At 29.8% G+C, this 15,333-nt stretch overlaps 1 protein-coding gene across 1 annotated transcript; it reads left to right on the top strand.

The window, feature by feature from the left end:
* The first annotated feature begins 36 nt into the window (after positions 1-36).
* LOC143045633 (uncharacterized) lies at positions 37-15,052 on the top strand. The gene is made up of 7 exons (XM_076218259.1): positions 37-293; positions 5,720-6,887; positions 8,212-8,355; positions 10,021-10,068; positions 10,650-10,722; positions 11,596-11,669; positions 14,853-15,052. The coding sequence occupies exons 1-7, from the start codon at positions 37-39 to the stop codon at positions 14,898-14,900; spliced, it is 1,812 nt and encodes a 603-aa protein (XP_076074374.1). The 3' UTR covers positions 14,901-15,052.
* The last annotated feature ends 281 nt before the right edge of the window (positions 15,053-15,333 follow it).

Raw genomic sequence — 15,333 nt, forward strand, 5'->3', positions numbered from 1 at the left:
CGATAAGTGAACACAACAGGGGTCCAGTTTATCAAGATGGCTGCGCCCATGGCCACACACGTTCGAATTAAAGTGTATTTTGAAAACAACGAGTTTGATGCTTCATGGTTATTAATCGATACAGGTGATCTCCGGACAATGAAAGATGTACAGCGACATATATCCTTGAAATTTCTTGGAAAAGCTGTTCCTCTGTATTTATCTTTACAAGGATGTTTACTTCCAGATTGGGAGAAGTCAGTTATTTTAAGAGATAATGATTGTGTTAATGCAAAGTGTATCCATCAAGATAGGTAAATTTGAAGTAAAAACGGAAGTGACTTTTATATTTTATTCACAACAGGAAATTCTTAGAGAAGATTGCAATAATTAATTTATAATATTTGGTCTTAAAATATTTGCCACTGGACGTTGAGGCTTTGCTAAGGTCGAAATATAGGATACTTCATCAACATGTAAACGTTGCCTGTATTTTTCAAACTATAACGAATAACTAAATTTTCCCAAAAATCTGGAGGCCTGCGAGACGACTTCCTTTGTTTAAAATTGGTATGAACGAATACTGTTACATGAAAATTTATGCAGCACTTGCAAGCTTTTGTGTTGATTTGTCACATACAGATATGTTTTCATGGAATATCTGTCCAATTTCTGTATTGTACCTTCAATATATTTGTTCATCTAGATACATGAAATTAACTGAAACTCAAAACTCTGTTGGCCTAGCTACAATCAGATGTGCATTTTGTGTTTCACATGAAGTCAAAAATGAGTATCACCTCAGGGAAAAACTCTTTTGATATTTTTGTTCAAAATGGTTTAAATTATGAAAAATTGCCATCTTTAGGCTAACACTGGAAGCATTTATATAATTGCATGCAGTTTTTGGAAGAAATATTTAATACTTTTATTAAATAATTCGTGTTTAAAACTGTAGAATTTTCTTTAATGGTTGCCTTCAAGACATGGTCACCAGTGTCAGATTTTTGGTCAACGACAAAGACAACAAAATATGTTTAGAATTAAAAACCGATTGTTCAGAGAATAATTGAAAGTCTTTCCACATCAAAGAAATTTGGATAAGAAGAGTTTCTTCATATTGATGCGATTAATAATGGTTTAATTATATTTTTGAGTGATATAAGGGAGATAATATGCTACCTCTGGTGAAATGAATGTCACTTCCGGTCTCATATGATAGCTTTTTTTCACACTGATTCCAAAAATATATAGTTTCTATATACTTTTGTATGTAGAATGGGAGATAATTGGCCACTTCTGGTTTGATGGAAGTCATTTTTAGTCTTCAGTAATCAGTTTATGTATCTATATGACAAAATATATGGATTCTGAGTACTTTTATATGAAAAAATTGCAAAAAAGGCTACTTCCGGTTTTCTCAAGGTCACTTCCGGTAGTTTTTTTCAAGGTCATTTGTCACCTAACCTTTTGTACAAGGTCAAATGCCTTTATAATGAACTTAGTTGAAGTTACAATGTATAATCAAATAACCTCATATCAAGACATTTCAGGGGCACCAACTCCTATAAGATGGCATTAAATTGTAGCAGGCTAAATGTAGCATATCTTCATTACAATAAAGCAGACATTTTGCACTTGTTCTTTTATGTGTATCTTTCAGAGTGTCGGAGAAAATGCTAAAACAAGCAAAAGTCACAATTGAGAACTTGACCTTGACCTTTGACCTTGACCTCATTTTCTAAGTTAGGACCTAGGGGCATCAAATAAAAACATTACAGGGTTATACGGTTAACTGTTTATGAGTTTAAAAAACATACTGACAAATTTATTTTGTAAAGGTAGATAACTCCTATAAAATGTCATCGAATCGCTTCGATCCAAATTAGCCAAAAATTCCTGAGGATGTAACGAACAATATGTAAAAGGAATTTTGTCGCTTTCTTTTTTTGTTACGAAGGAGATGCACACACATGATAAACAGTGAATAGGGAGATAACTCTTACAAAGAAAATGGTTTGCCTTAGCAGGGTGAAATTTAAAAGCGCATAAACTATACGATACCATATGAAAAATATCTAAGCGACATATTGCGAAACAAACATTTATCGCAAGAACAAAATTTGGCGGAAGAAAAAAAAAAATAATCAGAAGAAAAACAATAAGTCTTTCCACAAAAATGTGGAAAGACTTAATTATTGAATATCAAACATTTTAATTGAAAAAAAAATGACAAGAACATGTTTAACTCATAGTTATTTCAAACAACAGTAGCTTTCTTTGATCATTAATCTTATCTGATAAAACTGTATCTAAACTTATCTATAAATAACAAAACTTCCAAAAAAAACCTTTCTTTTGGTGTATAGAACATTAAAATAACTTGATGCATATTCTTACAATAAATAATCAAACTTCGCATTACAATTTATATGTTTTGTCTACGGACAAGACATTGTATTCATATTTAATGAAACGCATTATTAAAACCTAATTTTGATATAGCTGAAAGTGTTCTCTTGAAAAAAAACATACATTTTATCAGGTTTATCTATCAAATGATGCTTAACATGCTTAACTTTGAGGAAAATGGAAACAAACACATTTTGATAATGTCACATGGATAATGTCTATGGGCAAGACATTTTATTGATATTCAATTAAATGCTTTCAAAGATGATTGTTAAAGTTAAGATTAAAAGTTACCAATTAAATTTTAAGCTGTGTTTTTTAAATTTTGGAAAATATAAAAATGTACCCATAATTCTTTACATACATGTATCTCAATAATTTATTGATTAAGCAGCCAAATTGAAGACAAACTCTTTTGACTGAAATCCATATATCTGACTGTTTAAAACAATCAAACTATTATTAAAACTCAATTTTGACATAGTTGAATGTGTTCTCTTGAAAAAAAAAAACATACATTTTACCTATCAAATTAGGCTGAACTCAAGGAAATTGGATACAAATATATTGTGGTAATGTCTACGGACAAGACAATTTCAGTTAAAAAAAAAATCTGTTAGAATTAATTGTGACTATATTAATGTTGAAAATACTGAGTTTTAATTTGAATAGATAACTTTCATCACCTATAAATAAGATTTAAGTTCCATAGCAGACAAATAATTGAATTTAATACTTGTTATGTACATGTACATGTGTCTTGTCCGTAGACACTTCCTCATCTGCTGTTAATACTGAAATGCAAAAGATAAAGTTAGAGAGAGAGAAATACTTTTTCTTCATTTGATTTAGTTAATCTTTTAAGGTATGCAGCAACTGGAATAAACAATATTGATGTAAAATAAGGTATACTTTTTATGACTGATAATCTGACACATTTTTTAAATCCACTCCTGTAAAGTAATTTTACAAAAATTGAGAACACTTAAATAACCATTTATTTATTAAAAATAAGATATTTCTAAGTTTAAACAACACATAGGACTAATTAAGACCCATTAAGCCAAGCAATATTTATAAGAAGACATGTCTACGGACAAGACATTCTGACATATTTTTGAATTTTTTCCTCTATTAATAGATGGTAGAAAAAAAATGTTAGTTGTGTTTTCATATCTACAAAAGAACAGGAACTTAGCAACATTAATTAATGTAATTATGCTTCCAGTTTACTAGGGAATGCATGTCTACGGACAAAACATTTTTTCACTTTATTTGTATATCCAACTTTGATGGCATATATCTCCAGCTAGGGTACTGCAATTTTGATAAATGAGGTAGTTTTGGATAATGTATATACTAGAAGAGAAAACAAAACACAAAATAGCATAAATTTGATTTGTTTTTCTCTTTTATCACTACACTGAGCAAGCTAAAAACAAAAGTACAAAATTTCATAACATTAAACAAGTGCATAGTATTCAACTTTTTATCATAACTTTGTAACCACTGAAGATTTTTTGTTGCAACAACCAGTAAAAGAAAGATGAATAAATCGTCTATAACAGTGAACCAATAATGCAGTTCAAATTAAGTTCACTTATTAACTATCAATTGATAAAAACAGCGGAATTTTAAATGAAACAACATAACGTGAAATTTTGCCCATTTTCAGCGTGTATTTTAGTGGGTTTTTTTCAAAACGGTAACACATATACATGATATATTTGATATTCATTGTGAAACCCTACATTCTCTTCTTCAGTTTAAAGATGTATTACTTATGTAAAGTTTATCTTCTTGTCTTTACAAGCCTATAACATAGACCCAATATGAAATGCACATCTGATCTTGGCTAGGCTGTGTACACATGGTACATATTCTGAAAAATGAACATTAGCTTGTTCTGCAGTAGATGCAACAGTATTCGTCCATACCAATTTTAAACAAATTAACTCATCTTCCAGGCCTCCAGATTTTTGAGAAAATTAAGTGACTTGAACAGAAAAAAAGTGCTCATTTTAACTACATTATGATTCTACACACAAATTGTACATTAATTTAACAGACACTGCCAAATATAAGCCATTAACACAATTTTATGTGGCCAGACTGGAGGTAAAAAATCTTGTTTTTCAGAGATTCATATACCGTTATTTCCTCCTATTAAGATTTCTAATCTCCTTGTACATTTATATCATGTATATATCAGAATAACTTACTAACAACATTAAAATGCATTTATTCTTGTAATTGTAGTTCTATTATCAGTCAGGGGACTTACTGAAATAAGTGATTTTTAAATCACTTATTTGAGTAGCAAATTCGAATTTTGTCACAAATTGGGATTTTGTATTTTTTTCAAAATTTTAAACACATAGGTTTAAATAATGTCTTTTAATTAGTAAAATTAAAACAAAATGAACTTTTTGCTTCTTTTAAGTAGCAAGGTTTACATGGTTTATGCCTTTGATGCTATCATTTAGCTGAAAATTCTATTTTAGTTGAAAAAAATGCTATAATAATGGCTTTACATAATGAACTGATACTTTCTTCAAAGATTTTCCCCAGCAGTGGGAGTATTTTTCCTGTGAAGTTCAAGGTTTCATCTTTCAGATTATGTAATAAAATTCTACTGTTCCTGATAAAAATTTCACTGTTTGGGGGTGTTGAAATTATTGGGGGTTATTAAAAGAATTATACTTAAAAGAAGTGATTTTTGGGAAGGAAATTGAGGTCTGATACTTAAACAATTGATTTTTATGTCATTATCCTAGATTCAGTACAAGGTCATCACCTGAAATGACCTGGTCATCTAGACAACACAGATGTTGAGTTGGTTCTGATAAGTTTAGAAACATAATTAGTCCCTGGATCAGTAGTATTCTATATTTAAAGCTACAATAAAATTAAATCACTTCTTCTAGTGATTAATTTGTACTACTTAAATAGGTGATAATTAAAGAAAGACAACTCTAACTTCCAACCTTTATGGAAATAATGTTACTTGAAGCAGTGATTTAGAAAATCACTTATTTAAGTAAGTCCCCTGACTGATAATGTGTACTTGTTCAGTGATAAGACCCTTAAAATGACACCCAGCATCTCAAAATAAGATGTACATGTGCGATCATGTGCACAAGTCCCAGACTCCATCTGATAAAATCGTTTGAGACAAAACATGGTAAAACATGCAAAATGAATTAAAGGTTGCATTAGTTTATATATACATGTCAGTATAAAGAGTTAAAAAATCAGATTCTATTGACAATATTGAAGGAATGTACTATTTTTTTTTTATCTCAAACTGTCATGGTTTATATTTCAGCTATGAAAACCAAACTATTTTACTATTGAATGAACAAGATGGGGACATTATTGTCAAATCTGATAAAAAGAAAAAACATAAACATGATAAAGAAAAAAGTGAAGATAAAATCACATCTGATTATGCAGAAAACAAGGACACATATTCAAATGAGAAGGATATGCAAATTGCAACTACTTCTAGTAGTATTGTTCCCATGGAAACATCACCACCAAAACAAAAACACAAGAAAAAGAAGCATAAACATAAACATGAAACTGTTGATGACATACAAACTGAACAACAAATAGAAAAGAAAAGAAAAAGGAAATTTTGCAGTGAGGAAAAAATAGTAGATGTTAGCTTTGGTGAGCCTGTTGGTAAGAAAAAAGCAGGTAATTCATATGAGCTTGACCTGTCATTGAAACCCAGTTTGTCACAAGAAAACATTGGCATTGAACATGTTGAAAGATTTCCAGATTCAGATCCTGCTCAAACTAAGCTGAGTAGTATCAGTGTTGCAGATGAAAACAAAATAGAAAATACAATTTTATTAGGGGAACATGGAAAGGGAAGTGAAAAGAAAGAGAAAAGAAAAAGGGTAAGAAAAAGGAAAAGAAAAAGTGTAGCAGAGACTCCTCCTCAAACACTGCGCTCTGACAATAATGTTGTTAAAAATGCTTGGAATTGGAACACAGGAAAAACCTTTAATAGTGAACCAATAAATTCAAAAGCAAATGGAAAACACAAAAAATTTACGTCTGACAGTAATGATAGTGATAAAGACGCTAACACTAATACGAGTGGGAAACATAATTCCTCAATGAATTATTCATATGATTATGGTAATACTACGGAAAAAATGCATCAGACTGAAACTGATACTACACATAACAATTCATATTCAAGACAGTCCAAAACAGACCACCAGATTATCTGTGATAGAACAACAGACTGGAATAAATCAGTAAATAGAAGTGGTCATGCAGTAGAGACAGAAAGTCCCCAAAAAGTTAGCGAAAAGATTGCAGACCAACCATCAGTATTATCAACAAGTTATTTATCAAACGGAGTTGCTGTGTATTCAAGAAATCGGCGAAAACAACAGCAAAATTCAAACCAGTATACAGAGCTGACTAAAGAAGATCAATTGAATACAAAACTGACAAATGTGTCAGTTATTTTACAGGTAATAAACAACTTATGAACACAATTGTAGATAAATTTATTATTGATAGAAAGATAGCTTTAAAATTAAAGTGGGTGTCTTCTATAAATCTGACTGAAAGCATCAGTTGTCATGGTTGTAATGTTCAACTGTTGGCTTAATATACACTATTAAATACATATTTTCTTAAGAAGTAAATAACTGTTTGATTAAACTTATCTTGTTTATTAACTTTACTTAAATATTTTGAAAACGAAACTGCCCATCTGTCAGTGTGTTTACCGATTTTGTTAAGTTTTGCATTGAAATACATTTATTAGATTCTCATGATGATATAACCACCTCAGTAGTCTTGTGGTAGCATGTTTGCTGCAAGTACCGGAGGTCGTTGGTTTGAACCCAGACAGGGTCAAACCAAAGACTGGAAATTTTTATTTCTTGCTTCACTGCTAATCATACACTATTTATAAGTAAGAGAAATGACTGATCATCTCAGAGTTAGAATAATGTATCTCAGAGTTAGAATAATGTATCTCAGAGTTAGAATAATGTATCTCAGAGTTAGAATAATGTGTTTCAATAGAGTGACATGTCTTCCTAGTGTCAGACTGCTACCTTGTGAATTAACACATAAAAATTCTGGCTCAGCAAAGCTTGTTGGTAATTTACAAAGCAAAATCAAATCAAATATATATATTATTGTCAATTAAAGACGCCCCATTCATGCCATTCAGTCAGAAGAATCAAACTGAAATTGGTACAATTGATTACAATCATTACAGAATCATTTAGATATTGAATACAATTAAATCTATGAATAGCATGATTTATACTTGTGTCAAAATATCATGATTATCATGTTCTTGTCCTGAATATATATATGCATTTAATTACCAATGGACCTTTTAATACCATCCATCATCCATACTAGCGATATTTTACTGTTGTATAAAAGATGACATGCACAGTGTGTTGTAAAGACTACTCAGTTTTGGTAAGTTGGGAATTGATTTGAAATAAAATAAAAAAATCTGCATAAATATATATCTTTCATGTCTTTTGACATATTCTGAAAAAAGTGGTTTTGTAATTTCCCACACTGGTCATTCTGGAAGTAATGAAATACTGAGAAAAAAATTGGTGATGTCAGTCACTGCTATATGTTATTTTGTTTGTTTGTTTGTGATGTCAGGCACTAACTTTCTTGAACTAATTTAATTCGATAAATTTTGCCAATACTTACATAACTTGGATAAGACATAAAAATGTTAAGTTCAAGTTAGTACAGTGAGTATAACAATTTACATATTAAGATTGCCTATCTTAAACATTTTTTTCTCTGCAGAATACATCATTTGATAAAAATGAGCAAAGTAATGAGTATCCTGAAAAAGAGACATCAGCAATTTATGAAGCAGTGCCATTAGATTACAGCAAGTTTCCAGATTTGATTGGTCCACCAAGACCTGGAGATAGACTGGCATATAAAGTTTGTTTAAAAACAAGCATGGGCTAGTGTTTTTGAATGAAAGCATGGCATTTTCTATTGTCAAGATATATAAATTATTAAGTAAAAATAAAAATACGGAGATGTGGTATGATTGACCTTAAGATAACTATCCGACAAAGTTCAAATGAAGTGGATGTATGCAATTATAGGCAACCATATGACCTTCAACAATGAGAAAAACCCATATCATTTAGTCGTATCAGCTATAAAAGACTCAGACATAAAAAATATTAAACAATTCAATTAAGAATACTAACAGGCTTATTTATAACAAAATAATAAACAAAAAGAAATATGACAGTCACATGAACCAAGGGCAACCACTGTCTGAGGCTCTGGAAATTGGACTGGCACACAAGGAATGTGGTGGGTTTAAACATGTTTAAACAGCACTCAACCCCCTTTTGGACCTAGGACAGTGGTGTTATGCACAACATAAGAACAAACTATAAAATCAGTTTAAAAGAGCTGAACTCGTCAGATCGATACAAAGCAGAAAAAAACATTAACAAAAACATGGACGGAATGTGGTATGGTATTTGTACATCCCTAACAAAAAAAAAGAAATAAAGTACAATATGTACACATCCAGGAATCCCAACATAAAATGGATTTAGTGTAAAGATGTCAATATGTCAAAGAAACACATGACTTTGTAAGTTTGTACAGTGCCAAAATGTAATAAAGTCAAGATATTTATTGTATTTAGTAAAAGTACTTTTCCAGGGAATTATAATGAAAAACAGATTGGGAACAGAATAGGTTTCTTTTATTCATGAAAATTGTTTCTTGACTTTATATATAAAAAAGAAAATGTGGTATGATTGCTAATGAGACAGCTCTCCACAAAGACCAAATGATACAGAAATTAACAACTATAGGTCAACATATGGCCTTCAACAATGAGCAAAGCCCATACCTCATAGTCAGCTATAAAAGGCTCCAAAATGACAATGTAAAAATATTCAAATGAGGAAACTAACAGCCTAATTTATGTACAAAATGATGTATGAAAAACAAATATGTAACACATAAACAAACGACAACTAGGATTACAGGCTCCTGACTTGGGACAGGCACATACATTTTTGTACATACAGAATGTGGTGGGGTCTTTGCTCACTTCATGATATGCCTTCATTTTTAGGTTGTAAGGGAGATATATCTTAAACATGGTACTTAAAAGTATCAAGCATTTTCTGCACTTTTTTACAGCCATCACTCATACAATTGCATTTTACTTTGCATTCAAAACCACACAGTTTGAACTTTGTATTCTGCCTCCATACAAAAATAATTCAGGTGCCTTCAACCCCCCTCCCCCCCCATATAATTTTATTCTGCAATAGCCCTTACAAATATATTAAAAAGTTTTGTCCCTTGTGAGGCTACTTAAGCTGTTATAAATCAATCATTAACATGATTACAGTAAGTCATGAAACATAGTCCTGGCTGAGAAATTATTTGTAGTATGAGATAAAAAAAATTGATTTGTACATTCACAAAATAAGTTCTGTGAACATGGTTTATGAGTTTATATTAAAAAAAAAGGTGATTTTGGTATTAGTGTATGAGACAGCAACCTATTTTTGTTTGTTATATGATTTTCCTTCTATTATATGATTTGTCTTATATCTTCAACAGGTTATTGAATTGTCAGAGACATATACACCTGAAGTTTCTGATTATAAGGTATGTTTTCATATTTTCAATATTAATTGTTAATGCAGTAAAATATAGTTTCAAGTTTCATGAATAATGAATAGGTGTTAAATTGGAAAATCCAAATATATAAATGTGACTTCTTCTCTGAAGATCTGTCTCATCAAAGCAAGGTCAATATATAACTTTTATTTGTCATGATTGTAGTGTTATTTGGATAAAGAGATATTAATCAATAAAACATTTGTAAAAAGGAGAAAAAAACAAAGATATCTATCTTTGTCAATACGCATCCTTAAACAAGAAACAAGAATCTTTACAATATGTCAAGACTCAAGGTCTAAAAATACAGGACCGTAAAAAAGATTTGAAGAGACTTTAAATACCTGTCTCAAAAACACTTTTTTCTCTGAAGGACAAAAAATATCAAGATATGTCCAAAAACACTCCACTCACCACTATTAAAACTAGAAACAGGCGCATCAACGCACAACTTATGGTTATTTTGCACGTTTTGCTTATAAAATTTAAAAGAATATCAGTTTTAGGAACATGATAGAAATATGTTAGATGATTAATATAATATTAATAAAAGAGCAACCTTTTTTCAGGAGGCTATAGTTGTCAGTTACATCCCAGCAACAAAAACTGTAGAGTTAGAAAATCAACAGGAAGGAAAGTCAAGTATGTTATGTGTATTGTTTTAACCCTTTCATACTGAAATGATTCTTTTGGCACCCTTGAGAGCAAGCCAAATTATTCTTTTGGCATCAGAAGCTGAGGGCAAAATTTATCTTCTTGTGTAATAATTTCATATTTGTTTGTTGTGTACCGGTAATTAGTTTAGATTATTGATTTTATTTTAAAGAAAAAAATAATAATTAATTTAGAATATTTCTGAAGAGCACTTAAAGATGTAAAGAAATGCTGTAATATGAAAATAAAAAACTTGCAGAAACAGATTATGGTTAACACATCAATGGGCAACTCAAAAAACATAGTAAACAAATCAGATATTTAGCTTTAATTCATCATATACCATCTTCTATTGGAACCCAACAAAACAGAAACACCTAGAATATAGAAAGATTGAGAATAACTTTAATAGGGTTTACTACAAATCTAACACCAACACAAAATTATCAAAAGACAATTAAATATTATATTGTAGACCATCTATATTCCTGACTCTGAACATCTTATGAAATTCATGTAACAAAATATACAATATGCAGTCATGGTTTTGGTTTGTCAGGTGTAATCACAGTGTCCCAAGTTAATGTGACAATTTGATGCAGAGCAAAAGAAAAATTACTGTATGTCTAAGTGAACATTACAGATGCATTCTAATTTAGATATTATACATATTCCTCAAAAGAGGCACAAACCTTGAATTTTTTTGTAAGCAACAGCTTGCATTTGTGTGTCAAGAATAATTGCTTCAAAAGAAATTTTCAACTACCAAATTCACAGCTGAGACTAGTTTATCCAACACTTAAGTTTATCAATATTATAAAAAAAATATGGAAAAAGCAAAGTAGTTTATTTTCATTGCAGAACTGAATGTGAATGGAAAATTTGAAGTAGTCTTTGAAGATGAAGAACAAATTGCAACAGAAACAGATATAAAGGTATACCTGTTCTTTGAAAAATAACTTTGCCAATACAAATAAATATACTATGTTATATGCACTAAAAATGTAGTTAGTGTGTAAGAGAAATTTGAATAAGTGCATTCAATTCTCAATGCTGTGAATTCATGATATTCATGCAGCACTTACAATAGTTATTTTTGTCATTATGATGACTGCTAACAATGAAATTAGGTCCTTAAAGAAATTCTTGCTTTCAGTATCTTTGACACAGAAATAACACAATAAGCTTGTAAGCAGACTTTGGCAAAACCAAGACATCAAATACCCATGAAAATGCTATCTATCCTAAATCCATAAACATTTGTATTCATGAAAATAAAACAATTTACAGTATAGATAAAGTTTTTTAAAGTGATTTATGTTTCTTTGAAAACAGGTGTAAACCAATCAAATTCTCCTATGAAAATGCTGTTTTAATAAAATTGAATAAGTTAATTTTCTTGCCTTCAGAATAATTTTATATTAACGGTCACTTTTTTTCTGAAATTGTCAAGTAAAATTATATTCACTTAAATCATACACCATGAAACCTACAACATGTAAATGTCTAATATTAAGTTAGCAACTTCACATCAAAGTTATGTCCCCTTTCAAAACATTTTTTTTCGTCTCATAAGTTTCATCTTATCAAAGAGTAGTAATAATAATCTTTATGTTTACAATGTTTACAATATATTTAACATGAATATAAATTTGGATATATAACTTCTGTATAGACAGGAAAAAATGTTCAGTATCATTTAAATATTTCATGAAGCTGATTATAAAAAATAAGAAGAAATATATCCTTCACTTTTCTCAGTACTTCACAGAGTTACTTCTTTTTTGGTATCAGTGTGACAGTAATGTGTTGTAAAGATTGGGCCTTTTCCAATCTATCAGTCACCTACTTCCTATTCGCCAATTCTTTGATTTTGTTTTTTATAATTCTTTTTTCTTCACATTGATGAACATCTTGACAGTGATGAGTTGTGATGTGTCAGCATACCAACATGTTACATTACAGTCTAATAATTGAAATCAAATTGAATTTCTATTAAAATTCATTTTATATTAATTTCTGTAGTTCTTGGCAATGAAATTATTTTGACACTGGGATTTTTAGTGATAAAGGGAGATAATAAGTTTATTCATATCATTTCGTCTATCACCAGCAAAAAATCTAATGTTTACACTGTTTTCACTATTTACACATTTTATGGGAAAACTGGATCTCTGCATCCTAGAATTGACAAGACAGTGTACCTACTCTGCAGATATGTTAATTTTATCATTTGTTATTTTTATCTTTGTTATTACTGAACATACTGATGTAGATTTTATGCACATTTGATGACACAAATAATATAGAATTTAAGTATTTTTTGTGTCAATTATTGTAGGGCTTATTAGTCGGTTTATTCCCGATTGTCCCACTTTTTAAAATTTTAGAGTTCTGATTGTCCCACATGAAAAGTTCTGATTGTCCCACATTATTTTATGTAGTAAAATGTTCTTAGATAAACAAGGTAACTGTTGTTTGTTTTGCTAAATAAACAAGAATTAATTATTGCACATTTAATATTAATTCTATAAAAGTATAAAAAATATGTTTTTTAAATCATTAGATTGATACACTTTTGATTAAATAATATAATATTTCTGATTTATGAAATAGATCTTTTAAGGTCTTGAATTAAACTTTTTTTTCTTAACCTGATTTTCGGGTTTATATATGACTCTAGAAAACTAATTGGTGACGAAAATCATATGGTGGTGCACTTATTTTTGCTACAGCCATTTGAAAGTACCCAATTCTGATGATTTTCTCAGTTTTCATCAAATGTTATCCATTTTTGGGCTATTATCATAAAAAAAAAATCACAGTTTCACAATTAAACTTTTTTTTTTTCATACTTTCAATAAAGATAGAGTGGACCAATCTGAATAAATCTAACTTTAAAAAAAACAAACCTAGAAGTAGGTGTTAATATAAGAAAGTTTTATAAAATTTTATTGCTTTTTGTGTCAAATTGACCATTCTGTCAATTTGTAAATTTTGGAATTTTGGAATTTTGGAATTTTTTAGAACACAAATCATATTATTTCAACTTCTTTGTTATAATTGATTGAAAAAATACATATTTGAGATATTTGTAAGATTTTTTTTTTATATGGGATGCACATGCTTCTGGTAAAATCATTTCTTGTACCCTAACTATTTTCTCTAAATTTGCTGCTGTCTAGAATTTTTCCAGATCAGCCTTTCCAAGAATCACTATTAAAGATTGTTTTTCCAATTTTCCCATTGTTTTTGCAGTCAACAGGACTCTTCACCAATTATAAAGAAGAGCCAGACTTCCATAAGAAATAAGAAGATGTGGTATGATTGTCAATGAGACAACTCTCCCAAAGAGACCAAATGACACAGAAATTAACAACTATAGGTCATCATACGGCCTTCAACAATGAGCAAATCCCATATCACATAGCTACAAAAGGCCCCAAAATGACTAATGTCAAACAAGAAAACTAATGGCATAATTTTTACAAAATAATGAACGAATAACAAATATGTTACACGGCAACAAACGACAACCACTGACTTACAGGCTCCTGGCTTGGGACATCACCACGACAAAGACACTAAGTACAGATCTGAGAGTACTCGCAGTACTGACTGCTAGTTCAAAGCCAATAAAAAAAAAAAAAAAAAATATGCATCTTAGACTAAAAAAAATTTTTTTTTTAAAAGACTTCATATTATATTATATGATACTTCAATTGTACCTACTATGAGCAAAATAAAATATGTAAATATTGTTATTTGGTCTTATTTTGTTCATATTTTATAAGTTACATCGATTAGTAACCTTTGATTAACTGCAACACGCTGTAAAAACAAATTAATCATTATAAAAACAGTTCCCAATTGTCCCACATTTAAACTTCCCAATTGTCCCACAAACATATTCCCGATTGTCCCACAAAATTTCATTACCTTTTTACCTGTAATTTCAAAAAGTGGGACAATCGGGAAGACACCTATTAGTCATATTAGTCATGGACACTTTATTTGGTACATTTGTGTATCTAAAAATGTCAAAAATGCTAAAATTCATTTTAGAAATTATTCTCACAGTTTATATTTTGTACCAAGACTTTTTTTTTCTTTTTCAGGTTTTCCTACCACTAGAATCATTGATAGAACCAAAACTGTTATCCTAATGATGAAGATTGTTGAAAAACAGGAAGAATTCATAATCATTGAAACAATGCATCTACTTTTAAAGTTATGTGTTCATCTTTCATATGTTATACAGAAGATGTGATAAAATCTTTTTTTATAAAAGTCAATAAAATGATGATGTGCAATGATAGTGAATATTATTCATTTTAGAAAATGGAATAACATATACCATAGGCTTTGCATCACATGGTGCCTTTCATGTCATTTCTTAATAAAAATGACCCTTAGATTATTTAAGGAATGACTGTAATATTTTTTCTGTCTATGAAGAAATAACATTAAAAATTTGGTGCAAACTGAATAACGCGCATAACTTATAATTTAATTCTAAATTCCATTTTAAACCGTAGAAAACCATGAAAAAATGTTGATGACGTCACGGTCACATGACTAAATTATGTCTATGGGCTC

Source organism: Mytilus galloprovincialis, chromosome 9 (genome assembly GCF_965363235.1).
Source record: "Mytilus galloprovincialis chromosome 9, xbMytGall1.hap1.1, whole genome shotgun sequence".
NCBI lineage: Eukaryota > Metazoa > Mollusca > Bivalvia > Mytilida > Mytilidae > Mytilus > Mytilus galloprovincialis.

Bases quoted from the DNA above. Each gene is read 5' to 3' on its own strand.
- LOC143045633 (XM_076218259.1), top strand. From the start codon at position 37: ATGGCTGCGCCCATGGCCACACACGTTCGAATTAAAGTGTATTTTGAA. The intron at 294-5,719 runs GTAAATTTGAAG...TTTATATTTCAG, and splicing joins AAGTGTATCCATCAAGATAG to CTATGAAAACCAAACTATTT. The intron at 6,888-8,211 runs GTAATAAACAAC...TTTTCTCTGCAG, and splicing joins ATGTGTCAGTTATTTTACAG to AATACATCATTTGATAAAAA.